Below are 26,124 nucleotides of genomic sequence, written 5' to 3' on the forward strand. Positions count from 1 at the left end.
TACCATGTTTATGTATTTATTACATTACTACAGTTTGTAGCACAAGGTTTGCTTTTTATCATTAATATCAAACTGCCAATACAAAAACACAAGAATGAGGTTTGCAGATAAGAAGCAAGAACTTCAGCTATTGTTTTCAAACACATTCAGTAACTACAATAGTTTTAGACTCAAATGTAGTAAGGATTATTTCCATTTCTTTCAGTTCATTAGCATAATCTGTCATTGCTTTCTACAGTTCTACTGCAATAGGTAAACCACTCAAGAACAAGACTAACATCTGTTCTCTATTGCTTTGTACTGTTAAAGGAGACTGATTTCAAAAGTATTACAATTGCTTGTACATAGCACATCTTTCCTTCTTTAAACCAGGAACTGCTTTATGCAAGACTATGGGAGTATGACCGTTAAATATACTTTTTCAAATTCTTGTAAATTTATCAGTTATACCTGAAATATGTTTTAAAACATCACCACTTTCCACTAGAACTGTAGAACATTTTTAAAAAGAAACTTTATAAAGTTAGAATAGTTACAAACATGAGTGGATTTTATTGACTAGAAATGGTGTACCACAAATAATGAGCAATTAATCTGTGTCTCTTCTGTGATTAAATGAGGCAGAAATGGAGTAAGACAGCTAACTCATGTTTATCCTGCTAAATCTAAAGCACTAGGTTTGCTATTTTGACAGATGTGCATAAACAGCACTTTTTACAAAGAATGTAAATTCTGTTTTCCAAATTCAGTATGCTGCCCTTGAAATGAAGGGGAAGAAGAGGCCTTAGGCAGAAATCATCTTCTACATTTGTTGAGAGATATCTACCTATTAAAGCATTTAGGTCCCTAGCAAAAAAAAAAAAAAAAAAAAATTAAGTTAGGAGATATTGTAGAAAAATATCCTGAAGTAACAGTAGGAGAAATTAAATTACTTATGTTAAAAAACCCAAACAAACAAAACCAAGATCTCCCCAGCCCCCATTCTACTGCTCTGGCAATATCAACACCCAACTCGGAAAGCCAGAAGTCAGCACAGACTGGAAAGCCTCCATCCCTGAATGCCATACACATGCTTGCATGTGTGATTACAAGGGTTTTCTATACCACGCAAAAGCAAAATCCACAGCAATCACCTGTTCTAAATAGTTAGCGTATTGTGTAGTGCATTCTGCTTTCATGAAATATTTTCTCATTTATCATAATGCGTATTTTCTTGAATTTGTGAGGAGGGCAGATATAAGGGTTCCTACAGCAGGAGAACAAAGGTTGCTAAGTCAGTGACCAAAAATGAAATCAACATGTTTGTTTGTCTCTGTGTGCTGGGTGTCTCAATTATACAGCAACCCTGCAAAGCCACAAAAACCAAAGTGCATACTTGCTCTCATAATGCATAACCATACAACTAGATAAAAAGGGGGAAAAAAAATAAAAATAAATCACCACCCCAAGTAAGATGAGTTTATACCAGTAACTTGAGGAGGCAGAGGAAAATGCTAAAAGCTCTTTGCACGTACCAAACCAAGTTTTGCTTTTGTCATTCTTCACTGAAATTTTCTACTGCACATGGAACTTATTCTAATTTAGAAAACATGGTTTGACCTAGTCCTATTAAAATAAATCCTTTATAATTGCACAATACAAGTTATTAATGCTTGCTTCACAAATCAGTAGCATTTAAAAAACAAACTGCGCATGACAGAGCCATTAAAGCTTTCAGCCATTTATAAGCTTCATAAAATTGCCCATCTGTCTGAAAGATGCATGAGCTCAATTTGGGAAATCGACACACACAGAAAAGCCCTCAAAGTTGACTGAACGTCTGGATAGTGATTTCTGAGAGCAACAACATTCCTTTTCAAGTTAATCAAAATTATGATTGCATTTTTGTACAAGAAGATTTGTAACTAGACAATTCCATGTGTCACAAATGCTTCCTGTGAGACACTGAAGATGCACAGAGCAATGAATAAACATGCATAAGTAGACTTTTGATTTTTAACTGCACAAAACAAAAATCTGCATAAACATATACAACACTAAACAAATAGATGCCTTTGGCAACAGGGCTTCCATTTATTCAGAATAAATAAATAAAATAAATAAAAATGATGGGGAAACTGTTTGTCATTATGCAGGAAAGAATCATCAGAAAATAAAATTATGTACTGGGTTACCTCAAAAGAAAAGCATCAAGATTAAATTAATATAGATGAATTTCAGCTCTCAATAGTCTAAGAAAATATTCTGTAGGCACTTTTTTTTTTTTTTAGAATTCATTTTAATTCATTTGTTTTCACAGAAATGAAACTGTTTTACTCCATCAGTGAAGCAAGGTCAGAATACCTATAGAACTCTTTAAGCATGTCTGATTTTGGCAGGGTTACCAAAAATAATAGGGCAGGACAAACCTTTGTTCTTCACATATAAAACTTTGAAGGCATTCATCTACTAACCTCATTACAGGTTTTTTTCTTCTTTCTTTAGGATGTGTTAAGACTTGTAAACTGAACACTTGCTAGCAATCCTACATATAAGAATCAGTCTAGTGAAGACAAAGGCATGTAGAAGTTTGGGGGAAAAAAACAACAAAAAGGCATTTAGTTAGCAACCAAATCAATATTCTCCCACTCATCTCACAGGAAAATATTAGAAAAAATATTTAGCCTATATAAAGATAGAAAAATAGAAATATTTTTATATTTAAATATAAATATTAGAAATATTTATATCCCATATCTGACTGCAAGGACTTTTACCAATCTTTTAGTAAAACACAGTGCTTCCTTACCAGAATTCTGGGTTTAAAACTCTATTGTGAGTGACAATCAATTTCCTGCTTTGATCATTTCACAGCTTTCCTTCTACCACCCACATTCTTTTCCCCTCTTACTTTATGTGAAGTTTAGTACCAGTGAATTAACAGGAAAACAACTTCTCTTATGTTATTGATAATATATTTGGAGTATTAGTAGGTTTCAGGCCCACCCATGATTTACAAACAGGAAAAAAGGACAAAACATAATACATTTATAATACAGCAAAATGAAGTAAAAGGTTTTCTGAAATTATTTTCTTTAAGAGGCATAAAAGGTAGCTAGGGACAATACTATTGCCTATTCCTTAAGAATGTTATTTTGCTTGATGATTACAAGCTTACTTGAAAGTCTACATTCCAGAAAAGTAAAATATGTTTTTAATTTCTACTTAAATGAACTCAAATGTTGCACTTAAGGCAACCTTGACTGTAACAAATGAACATTTTTGCAAAGACTACTAGGCTGTTAATTTGAAAGCTTGTCACACTTTATTAAACTGCGATGAACTTTGAAAACTCAAAGTCGCTATCTCTTTCTGTGTACCATGAGAAGATAATGAATTATTTAAAGATAACATTGAAATAACACTCATGCATGACAAGGATCATGAATAAACTTCAATTTTAAATTAAAGGAAATTTTCTAAATAACAAACAACTAATATTTGGCAAGAATCTTTTTGCTTCATACTACAGCAAAACCTAGTTGATTAGCTTATGAAAAACAATACTTTATAAGATCTCAAGCCTGTTCTCCTGATTCCTCGTAACAAAGCACCACCCAGAAAAGAAAACTTGATCAGTTTGGATTTGATCAGATGGAATGTTTGCAAGAAGTCCAAAACAACAGACTTCAGCTTCCATCCTATATTACCTGTCTGCAGGTTTTAATTGTGAATATTCAGGGGAAATATAATTTGTAGATGTGAAAATTAGTTAATATCTCCATTACACTACTCCGTGAAGTTGTAGAAGTAATATATTTGGAATACTAGTTAAGAATTGCCTAATGCAAATAAGACAATAAAAATTCTTAAAGCTTCTAATGAGAAATAAAAAGTTAAGAAGAAACTTAGACAAGAAGAAATGTATGGAAATGGTAATCTTTTCAAATTTTTCAGAAACTAATGCACATCTTTTCCATAGCTCATTAACTGAAGCTGAAGAAGATAACTGTGAGCTAATTGTTCAAGTCTCTTGTCAAATTGTTTAGTCTATTACTGCAATGTAATAATGCTTTTTCAAGTGGAAAGTAAATAGCTCATGTTTCAGAGAAAAGCCAATGTAGAGACCAATGTTTATGCAGAGTTAGAAATTTTCCTTTCTGTTTACAAGATCAACCTTGAGTATTCCACATGAGGAATTTCAAAATAATGTAATTTCAGCCATAATTCAATTTAACCCTAAGGATGTAAACCAAAGCTGAGATGCATAGTAGAAAAATTAGCTACATGAATAAATGTGCTTCTATTATTTCAAAATTACTCAGAGTAACTACATTATTTTAAATCCAGACTTGAGGTCACTGGTATCAGGAACCACACTCGAAACACGCACGGCATAACATTTTTGAAGCTGACACCCAGAGAACACAATTTTGCTAAGTACAGGCTGCCCATTGGTTCCTATCTCAAGAATTCCTCGCATGTTCACACACAGAAAGGATGCACTGTGGAGGTATGGTGCACACCCAGCAAGCACTTCATAGAGTGGGCAACTAAAGATAGGCTGACCAATATAAAAACAAAAGCTTTGTATTCTGGCTCCACATGTACTCAACAGTGAAATTGCTTCTCCATTATAATCAATCTGATCAACTATGTGAAAAGTAAGAATTTATTCTCGTATTAATATTTCATCACTAGAGTTTTCGTTTTTTACAGCCAAGTTGTATTTGAGTTCCCTGAGTGCAGGCAGCATTGGGATGTGGGAGATACTCCTTAATTTATCCCAATGCAGACACATTCTCAATTCTGTCCAGGTAAAGTGTAAAACTTCAGTTATTTGAAATTCTTCCCACCTCTCACTTTCTCACAACATGACAATACTTTTACTCCAGCAAACAAAAAGCATTTTGAGATGAGCTGCAGTTGCCTTCAAAATGGCCATTATTCTTTCTGAGCTGAACTCTTGCAAACCTCAGGCCAGCCCTTTCTTTAACCACTGATAAAGCCATTCTGTCAAGTCAAAATGCCTTCAGTAATGAAACTGCTCTTGCAAGGTACATAAAGGAGCTAAAGGTAAAATCTTGTACTCTGTAATTTCAGGAGAAAAACTCCACAACAGAATTTATAATGTTAAATTATCAAAATTGAGAATGTAGAGTGAAGAACAGAAAATTTGGTATTACAGGCTCAAATCAGTTTATTCCAACCTATGCACAGATATCTTAAGTAGTACTTTTTACAGTAATAATATTTTGACCAGAAACAAGTCCAAGTTTCATGAAATTCAAGTAACTGAGTGCATAGTAGAGGGAATGAAAGAAGCATTTTATAGCTCAATATCACAAGTATAAAGATGTAAATTCTGAATTTAGTTAGATCTCTAGTCAATATAGACATCTTGAAACTGAATTAGTTTAATTTTCTATTTGGCCTTTTACTTTTTTTTTAAAATCACTTTAAAATATGAGACTGACCTCCATAAAGGGTTAAAAGTTCAGATGTTTTTGGTTTTTTTTCTATGTAGTACACATGATGCAGTAATATGTTAATATTAAGGTCAACATTACCTGAAACTTTGCTGTACTAAATTTTGCTCCAGGAAAGTTTTGCTTATGCTATCAGTGAAATGAACAGTGCAACTCAAGTTGCTGGGATCACTCTGGGTTCCAGGATGCTGCATTAAGCAAGTGCAAGCCTCCACAAATTCTTTAGCAAGCAGAAAACATCTCTTACTTTTGTATAATTACTTGACTGCAGAAACAGGCTTCCCTGCAGGTAAGGCTGTGTGTTCCAGGTAGAATTATTTGTCTAGAAACCTAACACATTTATATGTGGATTCACCCTTACTTTCTCACAAATAATGTCATATATGAGCTATGCCTAGCACTGCAATTTTTGGAGACATGAGCTTTCATCATACTGAGACTTTGTCTATAGCAGAGATTTCTTATGACAAGACAGTCATTTATACCATATAAATGTCACGTTCATTTCATCAGAAAGTTACATCTAGCCATGATCTGATGCCAAGCATCCATACATTTGAATTTCATGTCATGTTACATAAACTGTCTAAAAACAAAACACAGGGAATTTCAATTTCATGCAATAGCATGTATTCAGGGGAAAGTGGTACAATCTGAAAGTCTGATAGAGTTGCTTTGAGCAGACTCTCTTCCCTTATTCCACTGTTATCGTATAATATGACCAATGTAGTTAACAGAACTGAAGCTCAAAAAACCCCAGTCACACATCCTGTCATCTTCCATGTTCAGAGAAAAAAAGCATGTTACTGGCACTGAAGTTCACTTGTCAGCTACAGCTCTGAGGAAGTGCTCACAGGTTGCTTTTGCACACTGACTTCCATGTTATTAATCAGGGCTATTCAGAGGTCTGACAGAACCCATATGGTACCTGATAGGGGACACCATGATACTCTCAAATGAATGATGCAGAAAACAGACCTAAGCAAGGGGACAGATACAGGAGAACATAATATAGAGAAAAATGTGAAGGGACTGGTTCATCAATGCAAAGGAAAATTTCCTAGTCCATCATTTTCTACCAAAAAAAGATTTTATTGCCAGTGACAGGAACTAGCTGTAGAAGAAGCTGTTTGCTACTAAGTTTTCAAATTCTTTATTTCCCTTGGCAAATATGAGGGATTTTTTTTCGAACTAAAATACTTCCTAACAATTGTTACTGCTAATAAATTTATTGTTGGCTGTGGCATTGTTTATTTTTTTCTTATAATAGGTGCTGTACTGGTTCAAGAACTACAGGATAAAGTCAAAAGTCTTGGTAAGTCAACTTTACACTCATGGGCATACACTGCATTAGTAACAGTTTACAGGTCTGACTCTGCTAATAAGGTAAAACACAAAAAGAAATAAAGGTTAAAGTAGAAATCCATCACATGTTGGCAACCTACATGAACTATTTAAGTAATTAATTATGCAAATCTATGATTCTCCAAAGTTTTAAAACATTAATTAGAATTTTTAGTGTTTTTCTGTAAACTGAAGCTGTCCCATAACCAGTGAAAACTTGGTGCCTTTTTAATTTTGCCCTTTCCTTTAAAACTCTTGCCCACATTCTGCTTCTTGTAGAGAAGCTTTTGCATCTACTTTTCAGAGCTCTGTCTGCTGACAGACTTCAGAACAAGCTATGTCAACAAGAAACACCCAATCTTTACAGTCAAACCTGCAAACCAATACTTCCCACTTTCCCTTGCAAAGAACCTTCACACAATCCAAAAAACCTCTCAGAAATAAAAAGTCACTTTCCACAAGGCTCATTTTCCCAGAAACCAGGATCACAAAACTAGAGCTTCACACTAAGCCACTGCAGATAGTGACACAGTGGTGTTTTTGTTTATCCAACATAAAGGTTCATTTTCCATATAGGTGACAATGAATCTGATAGGTCTTTAACTTGGAGTTTGAAATACAGAACTTATATGAATCAGATACTGGATTTGCAACCCCAAATCCATCACAAAATCAGAAAATTTCCATGCTTTAGTATGTAAAACTATGTACATCATTAAAATGATGTACGTATCCACAGCTTTCTAAGGCAAACTAAGTAGAAGCCTATTACTTTCCTCCCTTTTATAGTGCTTGTTAAGTGAAAATTCATTTTTTTCACATTTATTAGAGCACCTCTGAACTTTCAGTTCAGGCCCCTTTCATCTCACAGTACACCAACATTCTGCCATTTGTGCTTACAGTATAAATCAAAGGTACTATTTTTGCTGAAATGAAGTTCCACTAAATCAGACATTTTTCTCCTACCTGTTGCTTCACCATTTTTAAATACAAACACTCTATAAATTACACAAATAAAGAAATCTTTCAACTGTGTACTTTTACTTAAATCTACATTTCCTTCTGTCACAGATAACTTTTAATATTCATGTAGTCTTTTATATTAAATCTGTCCATAACCAAATATTGCACTTTCATGTTTCATAACATTTGCTTATCTCCCTGATAATACCAAGCCTTTAGTCTGCATTACATATTGATATTTAAAGATGTGCAGCTGTCCTTTTACTTTTATAACATCTAAATGTCGTAATTTATGGGGAATATTATGCATGAACTATCTAAGGATTTTGGTTTTGATCATAAAAGCCAAAGGAGCGCATATGAACGTGCATACAAACCTGCAGACAAATCAGAAAACACTCGGTATCTAGCTGTTCACTAAAACATTTGTTATCAAAAGCTTTTTTCAGTGCATTTCAGTATTTATATCTGCATTAGTTAGAAGAAAAAAAACTGGAGCCTTTTTTTTTTGAATCTTTTACCCAACTTCCAAATTTCTTCTTTTCTCATTTACTGCTTCTAATAGGAACTGACTTTTCATAGCTTCCTAAATGCTTTTACAAAGGCACAGCAGGATTAATAGAAAACTTTAGAGAAAAGTGTTTGACATTTGATCACTTCTTTTTAAATACCATTGCTTTTGAAATACTTCATTTTCACTTTAGGCTATCTGCACATGATGTTTAAATGGCTAAAAAAACCTCCACCCCTTTAATATGAAGTTATGGAACAAGAATAGTATACACGTTACTTTAATAAAATATAACTGATTTCATAAAATAATGATAATTGTCAGCTATATGGCATATGCAACTTCATGAAAAAATTATAAAAACAGATATGATTTTATCACTAATCACTCTACTGCCTCAACACAGCAGTAAACTTGACTTGCAATGATTCTATGAGTTTTGACAACACCTGAACACACAAACTTAATTTATTTTCTAATCTAGCTTCAATACCTTTTATGCTGATTTACTTCTCTCAGTCTCAGAAAGGCAAATAAAGGATAAAAAAATGTGCCACTTCTTAAAAACAGGCTGTCATATGAACGGGGAGGGGACATAGATATCAGACAGCATTTTCCTAGTATAAAATAATCCAACTCTATTATCTGTGACCACCTCATAAGGGAGAATAAAGAGCACAAGAAAACACAATATAGTCTCAGTGAAGTAAAGTTTAGAGGATCACAAAGACAAGAATTAAACCAGTGTACCAAAATGATTAATTTGACCTCAAATTCAGATTGGATTCAGAGTAGAGAGTGCAGCATGTTTTTGTGTTATCTCTTCTTAAAGCATACAAAATGTTTTATATGTTCATGTTTAAAAGTGGCAACCATTCACAAGCACATTTCTGAACTTTATTTTAATAACACAAATAAACAGAAGTAAATAATTTTACTGGTACTGCACTTCAAGGTCCAGCTTCATATAAATCTGCTTCGTACATTTCTTTCAGTTTTTCAAGCTTATGTTAAACATTTCTATGCTACATGAACCATTTCCAGCTGAAAAATATTCCACTGAACATATAGCTTCATATAACTGGAAATGAAGAAGACTACAGATTTTCATAGTGTTATAGCAATAATATTACCTTTAGCAATCAGCAGAAACTAAGAGCATGCAAGAAAGAGCAAGAGCTTGTTTATTGGCATTAATTCTTTTTCTAATAACCTGGAAGTAGATAAGTTTTAAAAAACACTAACATATTTTAAGATGTATCAACAATAGTGATTATGATCTTCATTAAAAAAACGCTACAGTATTACTATATTGAGCAAGCATGGCCTCATCAATAGTGCTATTTCAGCCAAAAAGAATACCCAAAAAAGGAAACAAAAGGAAAAAAGCTTTTTTTATTTCTGAAAAAATACCACATAAAACCAACTTACAGACTTCCCCATGAGTTGTTTACTGCTAGGAAATTGTTAGCCTGCAGAAACAGCCTGGTCATGCTGTTTTACAGGTCTGATTTCAAAAACTTTCATCTGCGGTCTAGATTTCATAAACATAGAATAGTCAGAACTGTACTCACTTTACAATTTCACTTAAATTGCATTACAGCTCGAGAGGCAGTTCATCAAAGGACATATTGCAAGGAAACCAGCAGATATGAGAGGGCAAGATAGATGTGTGCAGCATTTATCTTTCTAAACTCTGAAATATCAATTTAAAAAAAAAAAAACTTACAAAAATTATTCTGCTACTGCAGCACTCCACTAATATTTCTCTCACTCATCCAGGGGCTTCTTAAAACAGTAGGTCAGAAATCTACTCCTTTAAGTTCCTAGCTGCGACAAAGGCTTTAAGTAAAACATTAGCAAAGGGTAACAATTCTCTCTTTTGCTATCGGTCTGCTCAGAACAAAGCTCACATACACACCAGCAACTGATGTTACAATAGATACAGAAAACCCACCATGCAAAACACTGAAGCCAAAGGTCTTCATGCTTAAACTTCTAGAGGATGAACTGAAATTTGAAAAAAAACCCAAAACCTACATATTTCCTAGTTCCATATCCGTATCACGGAGGAATTTTACCTAAAGAATTGTTTAAATTCACTTCAGGATCTTGAGACATTCATTTTTTTGTGCTGCATTCAAGAAGTGATGATAGCATAAGATATTAAGTGATTGAAGTTTCTTCATTTTACTATATATAAATGATGTAAATTTTTGATCAACTAATCCAACACATTTTTTTCATATTCCATTCAAAAGAGCCTCATTTCTCTGTATGGCTATTTTGTACCAGTATGCAAATCTGCCTAGCTCAATAAAATTCCAGGATCAAAAGCTAATGAGTTGCATCCAAAATGGTCAAATCTGATATATTTTCAGAGTAATACAAAAGTGGAGGGAAAAGACAAGGAAATACTAAAATTTGCAGTATTTCAATAATAACATTCAAAAGACAACATTAATAAAGGCTAATGAACAGTTGGCAGTCTCTCTTCCCTTTGACATGAATTTCAGTCTTCATGCCAAGTAAAACAAAAGCATCTTATAAATGTTTATTCCTGCTAAAAATCAAACAGTACTTCAAGACTATTTTTGTATGCTTTTACTTTCTCTCAGGACCACACTGCATTACAAATTTCAAGTTCCAACAAAACCAGCCTTACCTCTGTCACTGAAGTCATCCACCAGAATGATCTCTGCGATCAGGCTGTCTGGAGTGCGGTTTATGATGCTGTGGATCGTGCGCAAGAGCGAAGTCCAGCCTTCGTTATGAAACGGGATGATGATGCTAGTGTTTGGTAGTGTTTCCAAATACACCTTGTGCTTACAGCTGCAGAGGCAACAAAACACTTGTATAAGCATATTGAGAATCTGAGTTGGCTTATCCTGTCATCCATTTGGGCCATTCAGCCAACATGGTTTCCAGCATAAAATTCAACAAGCAATACTGCAATCCAGCAGTACTTTCATGTGAAAACTGCTGGATTGTTTAAAACACATTGCTTACAACAGAGAATAAATTTGAGCTATGAAAAAATTTAAGTGGAATGAGTGAAAAAAAATATAACTGGCTGGGATTCTTTTCCTTCACTGAAAACTTTTTCCCGCAATATGACAGATGACATATCTCCTATGACATTTCCAAAAATCAAATCCTCTTATCAAAAAGAATGCTGAAGCATAATATAAGGCTAATCTGAAATGATCATTTGGTCTACGAAGAGATAAACACTGGGAAACAATACGTTATTATCCTGGGTGATATGTACTTACAATATGAAAAACAACATCCACACGTACAACTCCAACTTCACAGATCCAAAATGATTGCTCCTATTATGTATTGAGATAAAACAACACACCATTCGGGAAATTCAGACTTATAAACAAGGAAATGTAAACAAGCTTTCATCTTTGAAAGAAAGCACAGTACATTCAACATCTTAATTGCACAGCAGCTATGCAATATCAGTGCTAAAGCTGTTTTCAACATTGAGTTGTTTACACATTTCAGAAAAGAACTGTAAGACTCAAAAATAAATAATGGCCATGCAAATCAGTGTCCCCTAATATCCAAAAGTATTTTATGACAAATGCCTAGATAACTGCAACTGATAGGATTGCATATTTCATGTTTTGTTGAAAAAAAGAAAAAAGGGACACATTCTTCTATTGTTTACAAAGCCTGGCATTTTCACCTCTGGGGACAGAGTAACTGAACAATTTCTCATTCCTCAAAAGAAAGTCACACCCTGATAAAGGTATCCCTAGAGCAGAAACTGTCAGCTTTGCAGTAAACAAACAAAATTAAAAGTTTAGCCCTGTAAATTCTTGGTTTAAAAAAAAAAAGTATAGATATCTTTGCTCTTTGTCAGAAAGCTTAACTATGAATATCAAAAGCTGATATAGGATATAATTTTGATTTACACATATTTGCAGCTTAGTTTGCATTTCCTCTTTATACTTATACTTAGAAATAAATATTTACCAATACACCATACACACCGATGAAACGCTCCATAGAAATAATAAAAACTCACAGCTACTATAGTTGTATTTGCAAAATATTAACTGTTATGTAGCTATAGACTAACTAACTAGTTTTTAGATACTTTTACATCTACAAAGTTAAATTTGTAGTTCAGACTTATCTTCCTAAAATACAGTGAGATGACAAGCCATTTCCTGAAATAATCACTGTAGAAACGTTTTAGTAAGCAGCTTGCTGGTAAAACATATATGAAGACTGGAAAAAGGACAGATGCTTTGCAATAATGTGGAGTTCTGGAGAAAACAGTGCTCATTATCTAGAGACAGAAAAGTCTATATTTAGTCTATATTTAAATGTTTTGTGAGAGAAAGAAAATCTACTGCAGCAAAATAATTTAGTAGAAATACTAATTATCCGTAGGAAGAAGTACAACAAATGAAGCACATTATTAATACATAGTTGTTTCAGTTGGCAAATTAAGAAAGTCATCTACCAAAAGCAACACCTGTTGTTGGCAGCTGTTTGTCAACAGTGATGTTTTTTGGACTAGAAGAAATGCAACTAACAGACATACATGGAACTCTCACACTATTTTTGAAAGCAGAAGTTTTTTCTTCAGCATTTCTGAATCCTGGTAAATATTATTTCAAAACTACTAAGTTTCCACCCAAGCCAAAAACACAAGCAAAAGAACCTTACATATGTCAGACTAACAACTTCAAAAGGGTAAGAGTAAAAAAAATACCCAAAACACCCAAACACATTAAAATGCTATTTCTGTTTTAAAAAGTCACCTCTCCAGTAACAAGATATCTTTTGAAAGCAGTTGTACTGAAATCTGCATGGTTAATATTGTAACCTTATGCATGAAAGGATGGGGCAGGTCGCTGGATTTGGATATTCTCATTGACAGTTTCAGAGTAATCGCATATGCTAAAGTTTTAAGAAGAAGCAACACTGATGGATTTAGTTTAAAACTATTCCTCCTGAACAGATTGATCTAAAACAGAGTCACACTTGGAAGAAGACAGCATCTTGCACTTAACATTTCTCCATCATTCAAGAGACTTTAATTCTCATTTACATTTATTTTTGATTGCTATTGCAAAGGTATCTGGCTATATGCGAATTGATTTATAGTAAGAACCACAAACCACCAAAATGTCCTTTTTCTGCTTTTATCAAAAAACTCTGGCCATATTTCAAATTCATAGAAATGAAACCTTAAATTTCATCATTTTCTGCTAGGTTTCACAGCAGTGCTTTATTTATATTTCTTCAGCAAGTGGAATTCTATTCATTTTCAGCCCCTTGTTCTCTTGACATGAGACTCTAACTGCAACAGAAGATCACCATTTTAAAAATCGTAACATGAAATCCATTTTATTTGAAGTTCTATTAACCAGTGTCCATATCAGAGGGCAGCTAGCTCAGCGCTGTGATGGGCTGCAGGACAGACCTGATGAACAGCTGTAATGCTCAGGAAAGGCCCATGAACTGCAGCAAAGATGCAGTTACACCTCCACAGCTGAGACACTGACATAACATGAGAATAAAGCTATATATTTTCATGAGAATAAACATATATAATGCATGCACCATTTGTTCCAAGTCCACGAGTGTACTGCTTTAATATCCTGAGTTTTAGAAGAGATGCCAAATACCCTGGCTGCAAAAAAACTACTTGAAAGCTACAGACATCGCTTCTTGTTTTAAAAGGGAAATTCTTGAGTCTCCAAAGAAATGAGAAATTGCAGTTCAAGATTCTTTAATACTTCCTGAAGAACACAATCTTACCAAAAGTTACTAAAATAAAAAATAAAGCAAGGTTTGCTGGAGAAAGGAAAATTGTTATGTATAGAAGATTACCAATTATGTAAAACTGTCTAAATTATGGCATACATGTTAAATGAAACTGACTACCTACAGAAATACTTAAAATACTACTGAGCAAAATAATATTTTTCCCAGAGCCTAAAAATTTTGGTGGAAAATCCAGTCAAACTTGTATCAATTTAGCAAATTATAGTACTTGCACACAAACTCCAATTGTCATCCTCCACATAAAGACACTGACAATTACTTGCACACTAAGTGAATGTAGGCTTTATATGCACAGTAAGTATTATTTAGGTTGTTTGAATGGCAGAACAAAGTGCTCAAAGTGAAAGTGAAAATCAGTGCACACTGATTTTCATTGAGGCTTGAAATAGTAGAAAATCCATAGAGGCCTGGAAATAAATCCTAAAATCAATACTGAAAAAAGGTTAGTAGATTTAAGATGGACAGATAGGCAGCTCAGCCAGTTTCAGTGAAGTAAGGGTTTGCTCCAAGACATAACTCAGCATAGAAAAGATTGCAATGTAGCTGATGTCAATCAACACTACTTTAAGCCTGCCTCTTAATTATGAAATCATAGTTCAACTGATAAAGGCAAATATATTACTGTAGAGCTTTAGTGTCACATCATATCCTGATTAAGAAGTTAAAAAAAGAAAAAAAAAATATCAGTGGGAAATTGAAAAATGGATACAAATATGAGGTCTTTGAAAATAATTTTAATAGGAATGTATTATGTGCTATTTTTAGCTTGTTTCTATCAGGACTAGTTTTTGCCTTAGTGGCACTTTAAACTGGATTAACTTTTAAAATAGCATATGAAAACTCTGCACAAAGAAGACTGATTTGAATGGCAAATGAAGATGAAGACAGGTTATTTGACTCTGTTAACTCATTCCATATATATTATAAAATGTCTCATTTTTATGAGATATATATTAATATAAACATACACGAAGTTTCAGAAGAAAAATTTGCCATGATATTTTACAATTTTGGGATTGAAGTCAGAAAACTAAATCAGGCTACCTGAAATTAGTATATCAAACTGATTTTTCACTTTGGCTTTGATCACTGTAATTTCCATGAAAGTGTTTTCTGTAATCAGCCATGGCTACGTATATATGCTCATCATTCCCATACTGGTAAGAGGATAAATACTTAAGGATGCTAAGAGCACATTATTTGACTAGTCTTCCACTATCTTCATTATATTTCTCCTCACTTTTATCCTTACCTCCATACCTGTGTTCCTTCAGATAACCAAATAGCTCAGTCCGGCATTATTTTTAATGTTTAGTGTTTGAGTAACCACTCATTTTGCTCAGAAACCTCGCACTGCATCTTCCTCAGCTTACCTTGTGCAGCTACAGGACTAATGCAGCTTCCTCATTAGTGGCTGGTAAGTGATTGTTTACAGAACTGGAGGCTTAAGTGCTCGGGGTTTGATGCTGTCTTCCACAAATCATTCCAAGAAATCCTGATCAGTCAGCTTAGCTCACATCTATGCTGGTATCTCTAGGCATGGGCCACACTACACCATCAGCACCCAGTGCAGTGTAGCAGTAAACATCTGCACATCCTGCAGCTCATCCTAACTGAATAGACCCAGGCCTCCAGTCTTCTCCAGAGGGTGAATTTGGGATTTTTCCTAGCTCTACAGACTGCCAGACTAGGCTGGTGAATATAAACAGCTTGCCCATTTCACAGCCAGGACTGGAATCCAGCGACGTATGGGCATGTTATCTCTTGTCCTTTCACCACGCACTCTCAGCAAATGCAAGTAACTTGCCAACTCTTAAGAGCTTTAAAAGACAGTGGCCTTCAGTGTTTAGGACAATGCTGCCTGATCATCTTCATCTTATGAAATCCCTTAGCAATACTTTCCTTATTGGAGACTGGGAATCCATCGTATGGCCAAGTTCACCTCCACTATTGCTGAGTGACACCTTTGGCCACACAAAAAAAGGAAAAAAACCAGCTCATCATTATTCCATGCAGCAAGTTAATTATTAAACCAAAATAATTTGCTTCTGCAGTATAATTTTACTGCATGCTGGTCTTGTTATACAGGCAAATTGGAAAGAGGATGTCTATTGCATTCTCTAGGTGAACACTTTTTTAATTTAAAGAAATTATATAGTTTAAATTTTTACACAATGCACTCATCCTAGACATGTTAGCAATGCGGAATTCTTCAGAAAGAGTTCAGTCAAGTAATTACCTTTTGGTTGTACTTCTCAAAACAAACAAATGGCTGCCACCAAAATATATTATTTTAACCCCTATGAAAAGCAAGGTCATTTATTTCTAGAGGTCAGTATCCAAATGCCTGAATCAACAAGCTGGGAGGGGATAAGGGGATGAAGAAGCAAAAGTATATATATTCATGGGACTTGCGGCAGGAATACTGTTCAAGGGGGTCAAGAACCTGACAATTGAAACTAGAAAAGGGCTCCTACTCAGCAAAAGCTTTTTCTGCATAATCTTAACAGAATACTACAGACCGGCCTTAGTAATGTACAACAGAAGCTTTCCTAAAGATGCCTCTTTTATTGCATTTAAACATAACATATTTTAGTGCAGCACACTAGCACTTATTCATGGAACAATGCTGAATTGGTTCAGTACCCAAGGATGAAAAATTGAAAATTTCATGGAATAATTAATAGATTTCTTCAAGCTTATTTACTGAAGTCTTAAGTCTCAGAATAACTTCTGTGTTACATCTGAAATCTCTTGGTAGATACTTAGCAAGAAAATAATCATGATAAGCAACAGTTATCTTGCTATTTAAGCAGCTCACAGCTGTATTTTCTTACTGAAATTATGACTACTATTCAGAACAATGGGAGTTTAAAAGAAGGCATGCAAGGAGCATTATGCATTGCCACTGCACAAATACTCAGAATTACTAAATAGCACTTACAATGTGGACTTTGCCAAAAAATATTTAATAAATACCAACACTTGTGTAAAAAAGACCCAAACAACCAAAAACTATAAATATGCAGATGAGTCAGACACAATGTCATTTTCAAGTTTATGACAGATCAAAAGTTATGAACCTTGAATTATGCTTTCAAATATTGCTATCCTCCATAAGTTTAGTTTCTCTTTCCAAGATATTTCAGAACTTATTATCTGGTATTTCCTATCAAATAATATCCTTACATCATTAAGTTAGTCCCTCAGAGACTCCTGGATGAGATTTTTACAAACAGAGGCCTGGTATACCAGTCCACAAGCTGTTTCTGCATTGTGAAGTTGTACTTACAGCTTTGAAAATCAATCTCTGTCCAAAGAATCTCTTTCCTCTCTCTCTCTTCTATTAGAAACATAATTAAGCACCAATAATATGTATGATTCAATTTTGTAACTTATTCCTCTTTTCAAAAACTGAACTCAGAAATCTGCACAATAGTGTTTATTATGCACACCTGCCACAGAGTCACCAGAAGATGGCTACTTATGAAACCCAAATTCTTTACAAAAAAAATTTTAAATACATGTAATTGACAAAGCAGAAATTTTCACCAGCTTTGCATGTTGCTCCTACAGTTTGGTTCTGGAGCTGGGCACTTGGCTTCAGGAGTTCAAGGATTATTCATAGAAACAACACACAGTCACACCTTTAAATGTGCTTTGAAACACTCAATATTGACTTAATTTTTCCTTTGAGATACAGAATTCTTCTGCAGGGTTGAAACAAGAATCTAAACCAAGTTTCTGAACAAAAGAATTTTAGCGTTGGCTTCAAACTTGCAGGGAGACTTTTAGAAGGTTAAGAAAATAGCAAGAGGTTCCTCTATTCCTGAAATATTAACCTGCCTGAGGAAGAAAAAAAACTGTCCCAGGAACACCATGAAGCTGTCTGCAGCAGGCACCTTTAAAATACAACCTGAAAAACGACTATTCATAAAAAGAAAAGTAGTGAAAAGGAGTAATAATTACACTTCTCATTCACTACTAAGATTCCTAAGACTATTACGATTTCATTTTGTAGGTTAACCTACTCTACTGGTGTTGTGGTTTTAAACCAGTAACTAAAAAAATTACTTATTTCTTGCTGTGAGATATGGATTAGAACAAGAGCAAAACAGGCTTAAAACTTAAAAGGAATAAAGAAAGTTTATTAACAAACTATAATAATAAGAACACCAGAATAAACTTCCAGAAAACCCTTTTTATCCCTTACTACCCACCATTCCCTTGTTCACATGACAACAGAGACAAAAACTTTGGAACTTTGGTGGTTAAAACAGTCCCAATTCCTGCTACAGTTTTTTCATCAGTCTTTGTAGAGAAACAGAAGTTTCTTTCTGTTAATCTATGGAGTGTCTCACAAGAAAACTATTTCTGCTATAGTTTTCTATTGCCCTGATGTCAGCTGCCCTGAAATCTGTCATCAGAATTTACTCTTCCCATTTCACCTCACTCTGAGGTGTGTATGGGCCATGAGTCTAGGGGTGTCATTTTAAGGATGAGTTATTCAAAGGCAAAAGTCTTCTTCATCTGTCTCTGTGAGCTTCACTAGAAAATAGTTTTCTCACTGCCCCCCAAGGCTTCAAATCTTCGCTTCACTCTATTCTAGCACTTCACTGTATCACAATCACTCTACTTTTTACTCTAAATTTACACTTTGAACATTCTAATCCTCCCTATATCCTGTCATGAATTAAAGGAGTTTTTTCAAGACTTTATTGTCCATTTCCATAGCCTCAACAGAAAGGTATTTCAGCTCATAAAGCATCTCCTTATTCTCTACTTTTTCTGGAACTTAATTCTTTTCTTTACTGTCTCTGATAGTTTTATAAAGTCTCTTTACATGTTGATTACTCTCTTTTTCTTTATTCCTTTTCAAAAAAAAAAGATGAATCTGCAAGTTTCATCTGGGTAATGAAAGGGTTAAAACCTTGCTCAGGCTTTTGTAGATGGTTCTGTGATCTCTGCTGGAGCAAGAGCTGGAGCTGTCTGCCATGGAAGATTCTTCATGGCTGCTCTGGAAAGTGTAGTCGCCGCTTTAGCCCGCAGCAGGTTCAGAGCTCCTCGGCAGTCTCTGGTGAATTCAGTCACAGCAAAACCTGCAGCCGGGCCAGGAACCGGCCCAGCCCAGCCAGAGCCCGGGGCAAGCCCCGCAGGCCCCATCTCCCCGCCGGGAGATGCGGCAGGCCCAGCCCAGCCCCCGCCCGGCCGCATGGCTGGGCAGAGAGCGGGAGGCCGGAGCTCTGTTTCCTTTCACAGCCAGGAAACAAAGAGAGCAAGAGAGCTCTGGATATACATCTTAAGGTAAGGTTCACAAGTTGATCCCACTTTTCAATGGTCAAAACTGCTGCCAGTTCCCAGTAATGACTGATAATTGGTCAGGAGAAAAAAACTCCCATCAGTCACCAGCAACTTCAACTTCCTTAGCTCTCAAAACCACCTTAAAGGTAAAGTCACCCCATGACAACTGGGCACAAATAACAGCATTTTTTTACTTCAATGAATAAGAACAGGTCTGTTTGCTTCCCTGATAATTTCATATTTGGGGGGAAAAAATGGCCTCATCACATGAGCTTAAGAGAAGATGCAGAACTTCCAAATCCTCCCTCCTTACAGCTGTACAGTTAACAGAAACATGTAGAAATATACTGCCTCTGTAGAAGACAAACTGAAAGAATATAGGCTTCTGAAATGATGAGAAAGGAGAGCAGGGCTGGCACGGTTCCAGCCACTTGACACCAAAAGCCGATTCATAAAAGCAGCAATTTGCTTGACCCTGCAGACATATCGACAATGTTTTGTTCACATTAAGGGATACCACTAGCAATGATGTGGTCAGTTCCCAGGCTCTGTGCCTTCCAAACACATCAACAACCTTGAAAATTGCCCTGATAGATAATAACAGGAGAAGTTAAGTGTCTTACAGACATCCCTTTGCTGAATTGAGGAAACAAGGTAGCAGCCTACTACTGCAGTTTCTGGATCATAAAAATACCCCACCTCTAATTTTCTCCTCTTATAGAAAGTGCCAGAGAAAGTTAAAGCAAAACAGAAAGAGATTTTCAGCCTTTTTCCCTCACTGGCTTTGTCAGCTCTTGCTCTCTTAACTGAGCTGCTTTTTCAGATCTGACCTTTTCTTTCCCTTTATTAAAAGAAACTACAGCACCCACCGGGTCCCCAGGTACTGACAAGACCTCTATAAGCTACCAGAACAAAATATTTCTCAGTGAAATTTACATAGTAATTGTCTTAGCACGTCAAAGTATTCAAATTACAGCAACAAGCTTCAGTCACACCATGTTTCTGTTCCAATCTAGTCTTGTCAGCCGAGCCTGATTAAGTAGTAATAACTAGTAATTTCTCCTGCTATTTGACAAGGCAGTAAAATTAGCTTGGCTGTGAGCTGACAGCAAGGAAAGTAATCTTTATTTTCACAATGACTCACAGCTGGGAAGCAAGCAAGCATTACTGGGTATGGGCCTCCATAAATGTCACAACACTTTACTAGAACAAATAAACCTCCAAAACATTAGTATTATTTTCATGAAAGAGAAGAAAAATAAATTGTACAGTAGAAATTGTTTATGAAATCGCTGCATAAATGCATTATCAACATGTCTTGGGAGCTAAGGAGGCAAAGTCCTGTTCTCTATATAGACTTCCGTCAGTATGGAATTCATCAGAACTGATAGAGCTGAATTAGGTGCTTGTTACTTTATGTCAAATTGCCTCATTTTGGCCTGTCATATACAGTCTCTTCAGCAGCACTCTCTGTCTCTGAAGAAATCAAAGTCTCTGAGTTTGCCTTGCTTTGTCCTTCAAAACAAAAAGTTTCTCTAACCAAGGGATGAGTCTAAGAGTCAGGTAAACTATATTGACATAAAGCACGTTTATGTTTACAAAGTTTAGTTTTATGATACAGTGACGTATAAAATCATCATCGCTTATGGAAGATGTTATATTTTCTTAAAAAAAATCATTAATATGCTTAAAAAGATTTATCTACTCACCCATATGTATTAAATCTAGGAGGCTTGGGAAATAATACATGTAGTCATTTTATACTATCTCAAAATTCCTCATTATCAAGTGCACATAAGAAGGCATCCTGCTACTCTATATTTTAGCTTAAACCTTACACTTTGTTACCTATGAATTTAAAAACATCAGGCCAATTTATTTAATACATGCACAAGCTAACACCCTTGAAACACTTTTTTTAAAATAATTTGAAGATCAGAGAAATAACAATCTAGTTAAGATTTGTTCATTCAACCCTAGCATACTTATCTGATTGTCTCTCACAAGTAAGGCAGACCTCAATACGATCAATAAAAAGCCTCTATTTTGAGTCTAAGGTCATTTTCCTGGCTGAAGAAGAAACAGATTTAGAATTCAGGTTTTTGTCACTTCAAAGTGCATTTTAAAGCACACTATTTCAGGAAGAAACCAACCTATGACATTCAAGTACCCTTTAACTTCTGTTACAGAAATCCTAGTTATCTTCTTACCACTTGGCCATATATTCCAAAGGTACCCCCCAAGGCACTCTCTAGAAACTCAGCCACTCCTCCCAGTTTTGTATCAGTCCTCAGGTACTTCTCTTAATTGGTGTGATCATTCAAAGACCATTGAGAGGAGCCTCAAACAGCCACCAGTTTCCTCAACATTCCTGGGTACATCCCATCAGGCCCATGGACTTACTATGTCCAGTTTGCTTAAGCATAAAATACTTAATTTTCAAAGACAGTCTCTCTGTGATCTACCTCCATCTCTTCATCTCTCCTTTTCACTGCAATATGTGGTCAAGCTTACATGTCCTTATTACATGAGGTACAACAGCTAATTGTGTTGCCATCGAGAATGTACTGCCTTACCCAGGTAAGGTATACTGAGGCTCTCCTAAAACTTCTGTATTAACAACATATCACTTTCACTTATGAACTTCAAAGACATAAAACCCCAGAATATCCCACATTCCACACAAATCTTAGCAAAGCTAGATGCACTTTCCAATTTTACTATTGTATTATTTGACAGTTAGAAGTTCAAACTTTAACCACTGCCAAATGCTAATAGACTTGGCTATCCCAGATGTACAGAAATGGCTGGAGGGTAAATATTCTTCAGAATTCCAGCCCCCATGAAGTTTAGATTTCACAGTTATATTTACTGGAGCTTGCTATTTTCTCAGCAGCGTGGGAGGATTTACTGGAGTCTAAGTAACATGCAAGGCGTCTAAACACACAAGAACTACTTTTCTCCATGTGTATAAACAGATTATTTCTTTTATCAAATAATTTTCAGTAAACAGGCCCATGAGGTTTGGACTCTCCTCACTGGCCTATTTAACACTGCAGCCTATTTCTCAATAAAAGGAGGAAAGAGGAATCATCAATCTTCAGCCACATTTTTGCTGTTGCTGCCCTAAAAAATAAGGCACACAAGCACCCAGAAAGCACTTTGGGAATTATTCCATGTTATTTGTTCCTTTCAATACATATCCTGCAGAGAAAGTGACAGCAGGAATGACAGAGACAGAAAGCTATAGGTTTTCTTAAAATATTCCTGATCCTGTTTTGAGGAGCTGCACTTCAAATGTGATGCCCTGAAGCAATTTCAGAGAACAATCTGGTCAGGCTTGGAAATGGGGACATTGCCTATCCTGTTTTGGACCACATGACTTTTCACTTCCACTACATTATTCAGCAACAACACAAAACAGTTTGGAAAGCAAAGTAATAATCTCCAGCTTCTCCACTACCCACTAAAAGCACACCTTGAGTTAAAACAGGTCGCTCTCTGGCCAGGTAAGTTGAAAGGCAGGACAACCTAAGCCTGTTTTTGAGATCATATACTGCAGAGGGAATTAATTGGAATTTATCTTGGAGCATTAAAGACAAACTTCTAAATTTTAGTTTTAGGAACAATATACATAGGCTAGATTGTGACAAATGCACTCTATAAAAAGAAAGTAACTAAATACAATGCAATGACCACTTTTTTATGAGATTCAGGTATGTACTACTGCCTACATATGTATCTAAAAAACTTTCCCACGAGTTCAGTAATACCAGAATTTTTGAAAAGTATACTAAAACATAGAGATTAAGAGCAACTCCAACTCTGTTAACTCTGCAACTATTCTGAAGAAACACAAAAATGGAGTCAATCAAAAAACATACTGCCCAGAGAAATCCCATTACATATTCATTTTAGCCTCTTCTAAAAATACAATGGAAAGCAAACACAATGCATTCAAATATTTTGAGAGAGAACCATTCAGGCATTCTCTCAGCTTCTGCTACTGAAAAGGAGAGTTTCAGTTCTGCAGAATCCACTGAATGAAATTTGGTTTTGTTATTAGAAAGAAATAAAACCTCATTAGTGTTCAGGACATAGAAGATGTAACCAGCACTTAGCTAAACACTCTTATTTCTTTGATTATGAAAATACATTTCTTCTGAAGGTTGTGAAAAATTTAATGCCTAAGAAAAATACTTCTGGGAGTGACAGTGAAGGGCCAGCACATCAACAGCAAGACCAGCAGAAAAGGACTGGAAACACTGACTCCAGCCCATATTAAAAAACAGACATTACAAGAATCAGGTTGAACATTTTTAATGCACAACAAGAATGCTACGAATTTCATTACCAAACAAATCTATTTATGCCCAGAGAAACCTTAGTAGATTCAGATTTTTTGTGATAGATTACTCAGGCAAGCCAGGGAGTATTTGCACGACTGATCTAAGACTACCCAAGACATAGAATCATAGAACCATAGAATAGCTTGAGGTGGAAGGGATTCATAAGGATCATTAAGGCCCTGCACAAGATAACTCCAAGAATCACACCATTTGTCTTAGAGCATTTTCCAAACATTTCTTGATCTCTGTCAGGCTTGGCGCTGTGACCACTTTCCTGGGGAGCCTGATCCAATGCCTGATCACCCTCTGAGTAAAACACACCTTTGATCTAATATCCAGCCTAAATCTGCCCTGATGCAGCTTCATGCCATTTCTTAGGGTCCTGTCACTGGGAAGCACAGAACAGAGATCAATGCCTACCCTTCTTCTCTCCCTCATGGGGCAGACTGCAATGAGGTCTCCATCTCCTCCAGGCTGAACATAGACCTCCAAGTGACCTCAGCCACGCCTCATACAGCTTCACCTTTAGGTGCCTCATCTCCATAATACTCCTCTGGATGCTCTCCAATAGCTTTTCTATCTCTCTTACTTTGTGGTGCCCAAAACTGTATATGGGATTCAACATGAGGCTGCACCAGCACAGAGCACAGGGACAATCCCTTCCCTTGCCTGGCTCACAAGGTTATTTTTGATGCACTCCAGGATATTATTACCAGTAATTAGTCTACAAATTTTTGATAAAAGGAGACCTGCTGTTGAAATTAAGATATACAAACATATAAAACAAGGTATTTTAAATTATAAAGCTTGCAAATGTATTTCTAATACCAAATGTATTGGTATTTAATTGTGACTAACTTGAATTGCTTGATTCAATAATGAAAAGCTTAAAAAAGGGATTGTCGAGTATAAAAAAGACTTAGGAGCTTGAAACAGGATAGGTCACAAAATTTATATTTACTGTTCACAAGAGAGGATTGCAATCCTTCCCCTAAGCCTCATTAAAATCACATTTAGAGCTATTAAAAATGCGAATCAGATTCAGTTTTGTTTGTTTGAACAAAGATGGTATGAATAGCAGAATATTTGATAATGTGGAGAAGATAAGAATTAATTTCAACTGGTACATTCAGCATTAGAATACATAGCATTTCTCTTTCTACAATAGAAAATACTGCCAACTTTTTCCCTAGCATTAGCAGGTTTGTTGTATTCTAGACTACACAAAGTGGCACCAAGTACTGAAAGAGTGAAAACACTCTTCTTGTGAGTTTTAAAATATTTCTTACATTGGTACAGAATTTCTAATCCCTAAATATTAATGCCATTTCTTTTTTCTCAATACTATTCAAAACTCAATGTTGACTTTCTCTTTGGGTGACCAGAGCTTTTCTTTTCACTAAACAAGTCCTGAAACCAAATAAACTGAGGTGATAAGTCTCTTTCAGATTGTTATTTAGAATTAGGGAAAAAAAAAAAAAAGTCATTTTGCTTGATTGTTTCTTTGTTTAAACTTAAAGACACAGGTGATTGTGGGCAGAGAACAGAGAATTAGCTAATGTAGCTTGGCATCCACTATGCCAAGGCTTTCACAGAAGAGTGGAACAGAAACAGGACATCAAAGACCACTCAAAAAGAAAAAAACATTCTTTGAGCACAGCTATGAGACACAGAAAAAAAATTACCATGGGAGATATTAGAAGGATGCAAAAAAACATATTAAAGACGCAGGAAAGGACAATTCAGCCTTAAAACAAAAGTTAACTCTTTCACTTCGCTACAGACTTTTTCTTTACAGCCCAAACATTTTGCTGTCTTAGAAAGGGAAGAACAATCAATCATAACATCTCACTGATGTCATGCTGAAGTATTTAAAATATTATAGGAAAAACAAAAGAGTATTATTAAACAGATTTGAAAACCTGAATTTCTCAGGGCTCAATCATCTAAATATTTGTTTAGTTCTAACCATCCCCCTACAGAAGGTGTTATTTTCAAGTTCCAAGCCAAATTTCCAAATAAATTCAGAAAAAGAAAGTATATTTGTTTTTTTCTGCTGTCTTTGCATACTTCCCAGAAAACCAAACACTTGGAAGTGGTTCTTAAAGTTTCTTTGGTTTGACTTTGGAATAAAATATTTTTGAAGTTATTTTAGAAGAATGTAGAAAATACTGCAGCTGCTGTTCTGATATAAAGAAACTTCTATTCAAATTACAGGATTTACCACTCCATTTTGTTGCATTTGAAGGTTAATTTTTCTGAATTTTCTCTACTGATGGCAATAAAACCATTCGGTTTGGTTCTATAAAACATTTCATAGACAGTATTTTCAAGAAATCCATCTTTAGCAGAAGAAAACAATTTTCCCTGT

General features: G+C 35.3%; 1 protein-coding gene across 1 annotated transcript in view; it reads right to left on the bottom strand.

Moving 5' to 3' along the window:
- The window catches only part of GALNTL6 (polypeptide N-acetylgalactosaminyltransferase like 6), a 423,143-nt gene that overhangs the window by 213,083 nt on the left and 183,936 nt on the right, over positions 1 to 26,124 (bottom strand). Inside the window, exon 4 of the mRNA XM_005517623.2 lies at positions 10,952 to 11,118. Coding sequence (XP_005517680.1) covers positions 10,952 to 11,118 — 167 coding nt within the window. The remainder of the gene's footprint in view (positions 1 to 10,951; positions 11,119 to 26,124) is intronic.

The sequence above is a fragment of the Pseudopodoces humilis genome, chromosome 6 (genome assembly GCF_049639895.1).
Source record: "Pseudopodoces humilis isolate 2021_Gansu_Grassland_sample_001 chromosome 6, ASM4963989v1, whole genome shotgun sequence".
NCBI lineage: Eukaryota > Metazoa > Chordata > Aves > Passeriformes > Paridae > Pseudopodoces > Pseudopodoces humilis.